The 13,610-nt window shown below is 38.2% G+C and overlaps 1 protein-coding gene across 7 annotated transcripts; it reads left to right on the forward strand.

Moving 5' to 3' along the window:
* The first annotated feature begins 7,564 nt into the window (after positions 1-7,564).
* LOC133742209 (uncharacterized) lies at positions 7,565-12,415 on the forward strand. 7 transcript variants are annotated; one of them, XR_009862428.1, is made up of 8 exons: positions 7,569-8,017; positions 8,101-8,239; positions 8,356-8,427; positions 8,508-9,313; positions 9,454-9,550; positions 9,641-9,759; positions 10,319-10,432; positions 10,621-10,794. XR_009862428.1 is itself a non-coding variant. In XM_062169883.1 (7 exons), the coding sequence occupies exons 1-4, from the start codon at positions 7,835-7,837 to the stop codon at positions 8,930-8,932; spliced, it is 828 nt and encodes a 275-aa protein (XP_062025867.1). In that variant the 5' UTR covers positions 7,673-7,834; the 3' UTR covers positions 8,933-9,313; positions 9,454-9,550; positions 10,319-10,432; positions 10,621-10,794. The 7 variants fall into 7 exon arrangements, 1 of the variants encoding a protein (XP_062025867.1); XR_009862429.1 differs by lacking the exon at positions 10,621-10,794 and adding exons at positions 11,664-11,762; positions 12,121-12,415 and having other exon boundaries at positions 7,566-8,017; positions 8,101-9,313; XR_009862427.1 differs by having other exon boundaries at positions 7,567-8,017; positions 8,101-8,427.
* The last annotated feature ends 1,195 nt before the right edge of the window (positions 12,416-13,610 follow it).

Here is a 13,610-nt window from a genome sequence, read left to right on the forward strand (position 1 = left end):
GAAAGATATTTACCAGTTGCTAAGCCATATATGCAATCATGGGATATATATGCAAAAGGGAGAATCAGATGATCATCCATATTTCAAGCTAGTATTGCCTAACTCCAGTTACAGTCATAGACACGATTCCTACGTAAACTAAAATATTATCGCCTGGACTCCCCTTTAATCTGTATTTTTTTTTATATTGTTTTTTTTTTTTCAGAAGAAAGATACTAACCAGTTGCATAAGCCATCCTTCAAAGAGTTCTGCAACCAGCTAAAAAATACAATAAGTCACCAAATCTACTGCTGGAATGTGATTATGTGATGTGACTTGAATGTGGATTTATGTACCTTTTGAGAAGAAACGAGGCCTCCATCAAGAATAAAGGCGGACAATGAAACACATCTAAACAAGGCCTATTACTCAGAGCTCAGCTAACCAACTGGGGCGGCGCCACTGCATTCCTTTCATGATATATTGCTTAAAGTAGCAACATGGTAGGTGAGATGATAGAAGAGCAAAAGTCTCTATATATGGATGTACACATAATGTGCTATTATGAATAGCTGCTAGATCCACCTTGTAATTAACAGGCAAACCAAACCACACTCCTATGGTCCATGGACATTGAAGTAACAAATGCTCAATAGTTTCCATATGATCCGAACAAAACGGACAAAGAGGAGGGGGGGGTTTCACCTTTTTAATAAAAAGATTAGCCATAGTTGGAAGTGCATTAGTACAAGCCCTCCAAAGAAAATGCTTGACTTTAGGAGTAGAAGAAACGTTCCACAATTGTTTCCAAACTATAGGAGCAACAATATGTGAAGAGTGAGCTGATTGCAATGATGCCTTACTTCTCCCTCCATGCTGCACATGATACCCAGACCTGACTGAATATGAACCACATTTCTCAAAAGGCCAGACTAACTTATCAGGTTCCCAAGTAGAGGACAATGGGATGGACTCAATAGCAACAACCACAGCAGGTGTCAAATGCTGAGCAATGGGATCCAGATTCCAAGAAGTTGAAGACCAATCAACCAAGTCTGCAACCCTCTGAAAAGGATCAAACTCAGAAGCATACAGATGAGCAGCACGCAGTCTCCCACCCAAAATCCCTGGAATCCATTTATCTTTCCAAGTACTAATGGACTCCCCATTGAGTACTTGCCACAAAGCACAATCAGTTAATAAATTTCTTCCCTCCAGAATGCTACTCCAAGCCCACGAAGCTCTGGGGCCTTTAGAAGCTGACAAGAAATCACAATCAGGAAAATATAATCCCTTGAGCACTTGAACCCATAAAGCTTCTGGTTGTTGAATAATTCTCCACCCTACTTTGGCAAGGAGGGCTAAATTGAAATCTCGCAGACACCTGAAACCCATACCGCCCTCCTCCTTAGGCAATCCAAGCTTTTCCCAACTCAACCAATGCACCTTACCCCCCATATCAGTCTGTCCCCACCAAAAGTTCGCAATTAGAGAATCAATCTCCTTACACAGCCCATCAGTGAATAGAAATACTGCCATAGGATAAGCAGGGATAGCCGAAATGACCGATTTCACAAGAATTTCTTTCCCAGCCTGGTTGAGATTCAACTGTTTCCAACCTTGAATTTTTTTAGCAAACAATAGATGTGAAATCGAGGGACCTTCTGCACCCATTTGAACACCAACTGGGGAGTGATTCAAGCAAGCCCTATTAATCATTGCAGTTAAAACTTCGGCGACCAAAATGAATAAGTACGGGGACAAAGGATCCCCCTGCCTCCAGCCCCGTGAAGGAGAGAAAGTAGGCCCTGGTTTTCCATTTAGTAAAACAGAGAATGAAACTGTATTCAAGCATTTCATTATCAAGTTAACCCAACTTGCAGCAAATCCCATCTTAAGCATAACAGCTTGAAGAAAATCCCACTCAATACAATCGTAAGCTTTGTTCATATCAATCTTTAACCCCATATCCCTCTCCTCCATTTTTTTTGAAGACGGTTGATTGATTTGAACAAAAGCACCAGTCTTTGAATGTTGAAACCTCTGGGAAAGGCAACCCATGCTTTATTGTGCAATCCAAACCTCAGAAACAGAGCCTTTCCTACCACCCTATTCCATAAACAAACAAACCCTAACAGTATCATAGATTATGATGATAGCTACTGCACACACATATGCAAAAGATCTTTTCAACAAAAAAAAAAGAACATTGTAACGGCAACAGAAACAATACCAATGATTACAGGCCATAACAAATTTTTTTTTTTTCGTAAGAAAATCCAAGCAGAGATCACAAACTCACCGCATAGACATTAACGTGCGAATTTTCCGGCGCTGCATCTCCTCCGCGAATTCTTTCCGTTCTCTCCTCACAGCCTCAAGCACGAACTCCGAGTCCAGCCAAGATAGGGCAAGAACCCTATTCAGATCAACGGCGATGTCGTCGACGGAACCGGAACCGATTTTGGACTTTGCGACTTTGCGCCGCGGCAATGGGAAACAAATCGGCGATGTTGAATTTCGCGGCGATACCGAGAGTGGTGGAGGTGGTGGAGTAGCCAACCGATCGTGTTGAGACATGTTGCAAAGCGCGTTTCAGAAAGATGGGGGTAGTCAGAGAGAGAGAGACAGAGAGAGAGAGATACAGAGACAGAGTCCCCCGCTGGTTCAGAGAGATATAGGAATAGAAGACGCGTATAATAGACATATAATAGATGCGTATAATATACGCGTAATAGATGCGTATAATATACGCGTAATAGACGCGTATAATATACGCGTAATAGACGCGTATAATATACGCCTAATAGACGCGTATAATAGGAATAGACGCGTATAATAGACGCGTATAATAGGAATAGACGCGTATAATATACGCGTATAATAGGAATAGAAAAACTATATATTTTTATATTTTTAATTATTTTTAGTTATAAGAAAATATTATTTCATTCATACCTTTTTTTTCTTAGATCTAACGGTTGAAATCAAAGTAAAACGTTCTCGACTTGAATACAAAAATTCGAGTGTGTTCTGCTTAGCCTGAACAAACCTCTCCTCACTCCCCAGAAAAAACCTGGCCTTTTCTTCTTCTTGTTCTTCTTCTCGGCAGATACCACCCTCCTTTTCAATTCTGCACAAATCAAAACCGAGACTCATCGCCAAGCGAAGCTTGAGAAATTCGGAAATGGCTCCTCCTCCCATCCTTTCATTGGCTCTGCCTTCCGAGACTGGCCGAGTTCTCAGTATCCAATCCCACACTGTTCAGATTAAGACGCGTACAATAGACGAACCAAGTCTTAAAGTTGAGAAAAAGTATGGTCACCTATTGGCGCAAAAAAGGTCAACGAACCAAGTCTTAATCTGATTATTCTCGAGTTGATCCACTATATATATAACCTAATCTAATGGTCCAGATCTAGCCGCCTCAAAAAACTATTTTAAATTATTTTGGATAATAACCACTTTCAAGAATTATTTAAAATAGCACGAGTATGTAATTTCTACCAACTCGCAACTACCTCTAGTTTAATCTTACAGCTTCGAAAGACAAAAAACTAACAAATTAATACTTCAAATAATTCATAAAAGCTATAAAGACTATAAAAATAGCATAAATTCAAATCAAAATGGCTCGAAATCATTTTTCCTTTTAAAACACAAAACCAGAATTCCAAGATCTCACAAAGGGGATTGAAGTTATTCTCATTTTCACATAGCCTAATTAGGTTAAAAATATAATAATTGTAAAAATTGTCCAATATTATCATAGGATTAAATACTTGTTACTCCTCGTACTTTTCCCTGAAAAACAGTTTGGTCCCTCGCCTTTTAAATTAAACTGAATAGTCCTTATTCTATCAAATTCTCATATAACAAGTCCAAAATGATCCGAAATGACTATTATACCCCTCAATTCCTATTTTTATTATTATTTTAATTTTTTTCTCTATTTTTTTATTTTTTCTCCCTTTTTTTTTATATTTTCTCTCTCTCCCCTGACCTCTCGCTCCCTCTCTCTTCTTCCCTCTGCAACCACCGGAGAACACCTGCAACCTGATGGCCACCTCCCACTGATTCAACCCCTCCATCCCTAGCTCCAACGCCTTCATGGCCTCGCCGCGCAACTTGTCGCCGGTCTCTCTGACCCAGCCGAGCTCCTCCTCGACGAATTCGATGCCGGAGAGATCGTACTCGTCGTAGAGCGCCAAGATCTCGCAATGCAGTTGGGCGGCCTTGGCGAGATCGATCTTCTCGGGGTCGACGGCGAGGTCGCGGAGCTTCTTGGAGAGGCGGAGGGTGTGGTGGAGGAGCTCGGAGGTGGCATGGAGGTTGGAGAGCTGGAGAGTGAGGGCGGTGATGGAGCGGAGGGGGTCGGAGAGAGCTGTCAATTTCTAATTGTTCTGGGTCCGTTTTGTTAATGTTTGCAGAGGGTAAACCAATTTCAACTGAGCTTCGAAATGAAGAGGCCAAGCTTCGTCAAGAAATCGATCTCGAAGATGAAAACACTGCTGGTATGATTCTATTGGAATGCAATTTCTGTTAAAGCCTGAAAATTTTTATTTATCAGATGGCATTGGCTTGAAATTGCAGTAATTTTTTGGTGTTTGTTGGTAAATAGAAGTTGTGGATTGCAGTAGTTTGTCAGTTTTTGTTGGTAAATATATTTGGGAAATTGACCATTTGCGGTAGCGGAGGTACTTTTGCTCATGTTTGTTGATCTAGTTTAAGTTCAAGTAATGAGGAAGGAAGATGTTATCTTTGATGCTTCTGTTGATTTAGAGACCGTGCGGCCAGGAGAGAGGGAGAGAGAAAATATAAAAAAAAAGGGGAGAAAAATTTTAAAAAATAGAGAAAAAAATAAAAATAGGAAATGAGGGGCATAATAGTCATTTTGGATCATTTTGGACTTGTTATATGAGAATTTGATAGAATAAGGACTATTCAGTTTAATTTAAAAGGCGAGGGACCAAACTGTTTTTCAGGGAAAAGTATGAGGAGTAACAAGTATTTAATCCTTTAAAGAACCTTATAATTCTTGATTGCCCAGCTAGTTTGACAAATCTTGGTCAATCCTTTTTGGGTTGAGAGAAAAGTCAGTGAAAGTAAGTCTTGACCCTGTTTTTGTTTTATGATTTCAAAGATATATTGACGTTGAAATTGCATAAATTTAAATTCAAATATTTCAAATATCATCCAATCTATAATTTATAGAATCTAATAATAAACTTGAGATGAAACAATGTAGATGTCTCAGGCTCCTAGAGCTAGTGACAACCAATTAGGAGATGAGTACGAGAAGAGAGAGAGTGAATGAGAAGAAAGACATGAAGGAATAGTGAGGAAGAGGGAAAGGAGAATAGAGAGAGGATTACAATAGAGAGTTGGAGAGAGAGAGATGTCTATTGCTTAGATCAAATGATACATGTTTTTCTTTTTCTGTTTTCCAGTTTTGATCAAAACGTGTTTCTTCCTCTTCTTAATCTTTGATTAGATGGTGATTTCAAATAAATAAGATGGAGTAGTTATTTCAAAGTTTGAATTTTAACTTTCTAATTTTATGGATAGGGATAGAATTAGAGAGAGAACTGCAAGATGTAAGAGGGGAGCTGCAGCTCCCATGATGTAGATGCAGGTTTTTTTTATTTTTTTATTTTTTTTATATATTTGTAGAGGGGTAAAATTGGTTTTAAAATTGTGCAAAAAATGAAGGAGGTCCAAATAGCAAATTGGGAGGTCTGAATAGAACCACCCTATTTTTTTTCAAGTTGAAAATGTATTTTTTAGTATTTACACACACACACACGTGTATGTCCCGGGTGTACCTGGTCATAGAGGACAGAACCAGAGCCGCCATCGTCGCTGCTCCGAACCTCCTTGAGTGGCGTCTGCACTTTTGGATCAGTTGCGGACGTCCGCTATATATATATATATATAAGACCTCTTTAAACGTGAAAAGTGAGGATTTTTTTTTTACTTTTAGCTTGTAGTTTAAAATCTAAACCATTCATCCTCTAGTTACATACACACATATGAATCCTACAAAAAATTAGCCACATCGGAAAGCATTTAAGCATTTGATTAGCACAATATTCATTTTAATTTTATCTAACAGACCACATTTGTTTACACAATTTTGAATGATACATAAGAAAAAACTTCTGAAACTCAAAAGAAAAGAAAAGCTAAAGAATCTCTTCCTGAGTTTACTAATGAAGAAGCTTTTGAAGAATACTTGAGAAACACTCAAGATGACACATATGATGATTTTATTAAAACAACAAATTATACTTCTGCTTCTGGAATAAAAAATGAACCTATGGATCAACCAAGTCCGACTTATACCAGAAGAGATGATATGAATAAACAAACAATGGCCCAAAATGGGACATATCTTGATCTAACCCATATACCTTTTAAAGATCAAGAAAGAACAATAGAAGATTGGGCACAATCCATGTTCATTCTAATAACTAATTATAAAAACATATGGACAAAAGAAAGATTCTTAGATTACATAGCAGTAACATTGTAAGGAGACACTTTGTAGTGGTTAAAACAATGGGAATGATCCCCAGAAGGAAAGTTACAAAAATTAAATTTACTAACCAACTTTAAAGACTTTGACTCAATACTACATGGCTTTACACAAATATTAAAAGAACATTTGTGTGGGGCAACAGATGAAAAAATCATCCATGAAGATGTTGACTATATATTGTCAAAGATGGAACTTTGCGATATATGTCGGTTTGAAGAATATGCTCAAATGTATAAAAAGTACTATTTTAAAGTAAGATCAGAATCAAGCATATACTAGTTAGGGCTAAATACTAGTTAATACCCTGTGGTTTAGGTCCAAAATCAATTCAGTCTCTGGACTTCTAATTTCATCAAAAACACCCCTGCACTTTCAATTTTGATCTAATAGGTCCAATTCGTTAATATTCTTTCAAATAGTTGGATTATTTGTTGAAAAACTATTTATTTTTAATAGTAGGACTCACTCCTAAATTGACAATGCAGACCACCTTGACACCACATCATAAAATATAGGTCATATATGATCCACATTAACAAGTTAAATAACTCAATTGTCGGAAAACTAACAAATTGGACCTATTAGATCAAAATTGAAAGTGCAGGGGTGTTTTTGATGAAATTAGAAGTTCAGGGACTGAATTGATTTTGGACCTAAACCACAGGATAGTAATTTGTATTTAGCCCTACTAGTTAACACAATTTTTTCATAAACTCCCTAATCCATGGGATGAATTAGCATTAAGAAGTTATCCTGACTTCCTAAATAGAATAAATACACTACTAGAATAAGTTAATCACACGACAGTCATCACACAACACATGAGTTTTTGCTGTTGTCTGAGTTAATCAGACGACAGATTTTTTAAACCAGTCGTTTCACCCTCTACTCATCCAACACATCGTTATTTGTTAAATTTGAGAGATTTCAGACAACAGTTATAAAGACATCTGTTGTCTGAATAATAGAAAAAATAAACAAACAATTAATTTACATTTATTTTTTTCCACTCAAAACACTCAAAACCAAAATCTTGTTTCCTTCCCTTAGCTAAAAAATTAGGTCATTCGATCTCCCACCCAAACCGCGCGCGCTCTCGGCCTCTTTGGACTCACCAAAATCGTGTTCCCTCCCTTGGCTAAAAAATTAGGTCATATTCTCCCACCCAAAATTGCTCTCAGCCTCTCGGACTCACCAAAATCGTGTTCCCTCCCTTAGCTAAAAAATTCGGTCATTCTCCCACCCAAAATCGCTCTCAGCCTTTCTCCCTGTTCAACTTTCTCTAATGTGAACGATCCCTACTAAAATTGACCATGTCAGAGCAGAGATCCGGGTTAAGAATCCGAGACGCCAGCCCGGACTCGGTTATTTACACACTCGAGTCCAGCCTCTTCTCCTCTTCCGCTTCCGCCAGCGTTGACCGCTGCTCCTTCGCCTCCGAAGCCTTTGACCACGACTCCACCGACTCCGACTCCACCGCCTCCGAGATCTCTCCGGTGACCATCCCCCACCCTCTGCATGCTTTCATTTCATGCTCATTGCAAATGTGGAACAATCTGATTTGAAATTTTGGATGCAGAACTCGGCGGCGCACCGTCACCAGGTTGAAGAGAGCTCCAGTGGTCCGGATCGCGATCCAGATCCGAAGACGAAGCCCGCTTTACACATCACCAGCCACCACCACGGTCGTCGATCCAGAAAAGGAGAAAAGGCCAAAGGTACTACAGCTAAGCTTCGGGACGACGTCGCTTTCTTCCTTTCCTTTTCAGTTTTTCCAAACGATCTGACTTTCTGTTTTCCCTGACTTTCACTCTTTGGCTTGGAGCTTGCACAGTTCCAAAGCAAGACAGCGACGCCGACTTGGTTCTTGATTCAGCACGAAGCTCTTTCTCTCTCGCCTTGAAAGGTAAGCCCCCCAATTTTGTCCACTACAATCCAATCCAATCCATTCCTAGCCAAAAACCAAATGACCCTTGTGTTTTATAGAATGTCAGGACCGTCGATCTAGATCTGAAGCTCTGTCCAAGAAGCTAGACAGGTCGAGACCCGCTTCTTTGGATTTGAACAATGTCACCGCCTCGTCTCCGAGATTGGGGACCTTAAAGAAGAGCTCAACGGCGTCTCGCAAGTCTGGAACCTTCCCAAGTCCCGGAACACCTACCTACCGGCATACTAGTCTTGGAGTGCAGAAGGGTTGGAGCTCGGAGCGAGTTCCGGCCAATGCTAATTTGGGGGGCAGGAAGAATACAACTGCTGCTGCTATGTTGCCATTCAACAATGGGAGGACGTTGCCGTCGAAATGGGAAGATGCAGAAAGGTGGATTTTCAGTCCGGTTGAGGGGGATGGTGTGACGAGGCAGTCGAACAGCAATTATATCGAATTGCGCTGCGCTCCGGTGCTTGCCAGATAGTGGGCTACCCACTTCCCTTCAAAGCTTGGAGATTGTGTATTGCCCTGCTCTGCAGTGCTTGCCAGATAGTGGACTACCCTCTTCTCTTTCTCATCTACGTATCAGTGATTGCCCTTTGCTTCAGGAACGGTGCCAAAGAGAGACGGGTGAAGATTGGCCCAAGATTGCTCACATCAAGCACATAGAGATCAATAGACGAACAGTTCTAGGGCTTGCATTCTGATCAGTTTGGCCACGTCTCAGAGGGCTTGCATATTCTACGTGTAAGATCCTATTGTTTGAAGTCATTGCATATTCTAGGGTCTGGCTTGAACTCATGATCGATGGGTTTGACAAGGACAAGCCATACGAAGGAGAAACAGACCATTTCCATTCCCTAAGGTATGTCGCACATCCCAATTCTGGTCTTTGCCCTTCCCAATTCAGTCTATTGATGCTGGGAATTATATGTTGTTATCAATTTGATACTTTGAAAAGCTGGGTAATGTGTTCTTTCTGCCCTATTTCTTGATATGCAGCAGTTTCGTGGAAAGTGAGCAAAATATCTTGATATGTTAAGACGGAGATAGGCCAAGGTTAAGATTGCTCACAGGACCAATATTGCCATGTCTTGCTGTTGTAAGTATAATTCTCTCGCAGTTGATTCGGTTTACTCACCTCTTCACTCTAGTAGGCAATTCCTGATTTACTGCTTCTATTTTTGCACAGCTTCTCTTCTTATCTGAACTTGCACACTGTTCTTTATCTCCTCCACTCATCCACACTGTTTCCAAGCAGAATGAAAATCACAGGGAGATGAGAACCAATTTTTTGTCAGTCAATACTTGGTACTCTTCTGATCTCTATTCAGTTCGTTCTAGTTGAACTGACTTGGTCTTTCATCAGACTTTCTAGAAAGCTTTTAAAGTTGTTGTTTCAATTCAATCTTCACATCATGATTAAGACCGCCCCCTCCCTCAGATCTCCTTTGATCTACTTCAACCATGGATACTGCTATCTATCGTCTCATGTAACAAAGCTGTACCGGCTTCCCAATTTTCATTCTAGTACAAACCATGTATCAGAATACTATATACAACCACATCTGGAAAAATCCCTCTATTTTTCATTTCTAGGAAAAGCTCTGTTGCCTTATCTATCATCCCATCTTTACAAAGCCGATCAATTCATTCGCGGCTTTTCCTCTCTTTGCTTCTGTCTCTAGCCCTGGACTTAGCCTAGCCTAGCTCCCAAATAACGAGATTTGAATATAAAATCAATTTGTTAATATTCATATCACAGTCTGCTTACTCTGCTATTCAGTATGTTACAGGAAGCCAAGTTCATCCATTAGCAATAATATAATGGTCTAATTTGTGGTTTATGCTATGTTTCTTATATTTGCAGTACTGATAGCTAGAGTGTGGATCTTGCATATCGAATTAGCATGGGCAGAATAAGGTCATTGTATATAGATTAATGACTTGTGCGACTGTTGAAGAAAAGATATACAGAAAACAGGTAACAGTTTGCTTTTTCCCTATATTTATACTAAGTGGGTATATATAGTATTTTCCATTTCTTAGATTATTAACTTTGGGGCCTGGGGTCTCTGTAGATTTCTGCAAATGGAAGTTGTGAAATTTTTAATTTATATCTGATCACTTAAATGCTTTTTGTCTCTGTGTTTGACACAACAAACATTCTAGTAGTGTTAGATCGTTGGATCTAGTGGACTTTTTCGATTTCCATGGCGGATTCAAATTCAGTTAAAGCCAGCCTTTGATCTTTCTGCTTATTTTTTCTCTAGCCTCCCACCTCATCTTCTTTTCTAGAGTAATGAAAACTTTATGACCTCAATGTTTTTGTTAGTCTTTTACAGAACCATAGAAATTGCTGGGAGTCTTTTCTTATTTTTGGATTAAATGGGAGTCTTTGATTTCTGTGTTTCATGAAGTGTGTGTGTGTGTGTGTGTGTGTGTGTGTATATATATAAAGTCGGGTACGGGATCTCCCAAGTCATGTTGGTTTTCATTGCAAATGGAGGAATGTTTAGCGGATCCATGTTTAGCATGTGTTTCGAAAATTAATTATTCCTTTGCAAACTAATTGCAGACCCACTCAGGCAAGCAATATTCCTAGCTAGTTCTCTTTCTAAAGCTTTTGCAGCTTTTGCTTCCTCTGGTTTGTGTGCTTTGGCATCTAGCATCTATTTTGTTGGGGACCTAGAATTTACACTTGGTCTATTGGGTTTAGTATGTTAAGGATGATATGTGATGTATTGGTTATAAAGTTTAGTTTTGCCTTTTCTACAGCAAATTGAAACTGCAAGTTTGCTTTTAGACTGGTGTTCATAATGCAGCCAAGTAGTTTTGCAAAAAAAAAAAAATGTATATATATATATATATATATATATATATATATATATATATATATATATAAAACAAAATAAATAAAAATAAATAAATCTCTGTTGTTGTGTCTGTGATTGTGTATATTACGTTTGGCATGAGATTTTAATATTCTCATATCCCACTCATGTGTATATTCTGATAATTAATAAAAAAATTCTGTTAATATTAAAGCGGCATCAAAATATATAATGCACAAGTCAAAAGGCAAGGCAGAAAAGCAACTACCTGGAAAAACTGTGCGGTACAATTTATGAAGCAGTTTTTATAATTTTAGTTCTAAGAAGTTGACTATTCTAGATTTTTTTTTGCATAGTTGGTATTTAATATAATATTTTTAGGGTATTCCGGAGCAAAAGACCGACAAGGATTGTGGATATTTTATAATGAGATACATGAAGGAAATAGTGGAGGATAAAACCTTGGACATTTTCAGCAAGGTAAGTAAAACTAGTTGAGGTCACTTGGATTATGGTTATTGAAATATGGGTTACTGTGATTTTGCATGTATTCTGGTGGATATGTATATATAGTTTTGGTTGTTGATTGCTCACTGGAAATTAATGTTCTTATATTTAGTCCATGTATCTTGGCCTTGATACAGTATAGATATATATGATATCTCTTCATGTCAATTACCTGTGTATTGATTAGAAGTTCTATAGAATCTTGTTTTATTGGCTGGTTAGAGTTTCTTATATATATATATGCATAGATTCATTGTTGTTGCACAATTGAGTTCTTTAGATTCTTTTTAGGAATTATGTCAACTACTAAGTACAAACCATTTTGTTTCAGTGGGGGAGAAGAAGTAAAGCAGCATATTCCCAGGAGGATATCGATGTGGTCAGAACTGAGTGGGCAAAGTTTGTGGTTAAAACATATATGTAAGATTTGTGTTGGTACTTCTTGGAGACCTAGTTCAAAGTTTGTGGTTATGTTTTGGTTGGACAGGATCAGTAGCTAGTACTTTGAATTGATATGTAAGAAATACTTTAACAATTGGGTACTCTATTTCTAGTTTCGGTGTGTTTTGGCAATGTATGACAATGATGTGCTATAGTAAATGACATTTGAACTAATTTGTGTTTCATATTTGCCTATTTCCAAAATCAGTACCTGTAGTGCTTATTCAATTCAAACAACATATATAAGGCTATTAAATATGGTAGTACAGTATCATCAGACAACACATAAATTTACACACATAATACCTATTGTCTTAGGAACATTCACACAACAGTTATACTAAAGGACATATTGTGTGCAATTCCTTGCAACGACATGACCACACTATCACTGATGTCTGAGGTTCATTTCAGACAAAAGATTCTTCCGGCACATTGTTATCTCATACGCATTCAGACAACACTTACATCTCGCAAACTGTTATCTTAAATAAATTTCAGACAACAGGGGAAAAAAGTATCTGTAGTCTGAGGTTCATTTCAGACAACAGATTCTTCCGGCACATTGTTATCTCATACGCATTCAGACAACACATGCATCTCGAAAACTGTTATCTTAAATAAATTTCAGACAACAGGAGAAAAAAGTATCTGTAGTCTGAGGTTCATTTCAGACAACAGATTCTTCCGGCACATTGTTATCTCATACGCATTCAGACAACACTTACATCTCTCAAACTGTTATCTTAAATATATTTCAGACAACAGGGAAAAAAGTATCTGTAGTCTGAGGTTCATTTCACTCAACACCAAAATAACAAGCAGTTGTCTAAGTTAACACGCATTAGATTTTGGGTAAATTCAGACAACAAATTTTGGCTTATATGTGTTGTGTGACTGAGCAACAGACAACTGTCGACAGTTGTCTGAACGAGGTCAATCAGACATCAGGCTACTAGACAACAGCAGGTTTTTCATTCAGACAACAGTCGTTCGACAGTTGTCTGATTAACTTTGTGGTATAGTGATAAAAATGATAATTTAGGTTTCAGGATAAACTTTGTTCTGAGACTTATCACTGATAAATGTGTGGAAGTTAGAGCTAAAAAACAAGTAAAAAGCCAAATTAGCAACGATGCAAGAGGCAGAAAATGTTGTGATAGTATACTTAGAGAAAATTGGAAAATTGGTTGTAATCCACAACCAAGATCTTCGGAAAAGAGAAGATATTAAAAAGAAGAAATTTTCAAAAAAGAAAAAGCATATAGGAAAAAATCCTAAGCATAAAAAATGCAGATGTTACATTTGTAATGAGGAAGGACATTATGCTCTAGAATATCCTAGAAAAGGAAAGAATACCAAAAAGATGGTAAACATGGT

The sequence above is a fragment of the Rosa rugosa genome, chromosome 4 (genome assembly GCF_958449725.1).
Source record: "Rosa rugosa chromosome 4, drRosRugo1.1, whole genome shotgun sequence".
NCBI classification, from domain to species: domain Eukaryota; kingdom Viridiplantae; phylum Streptophyta; class Magnoliopsida; order Rosales; family Rosaceae; genus Rosa; species Rosa rugosa.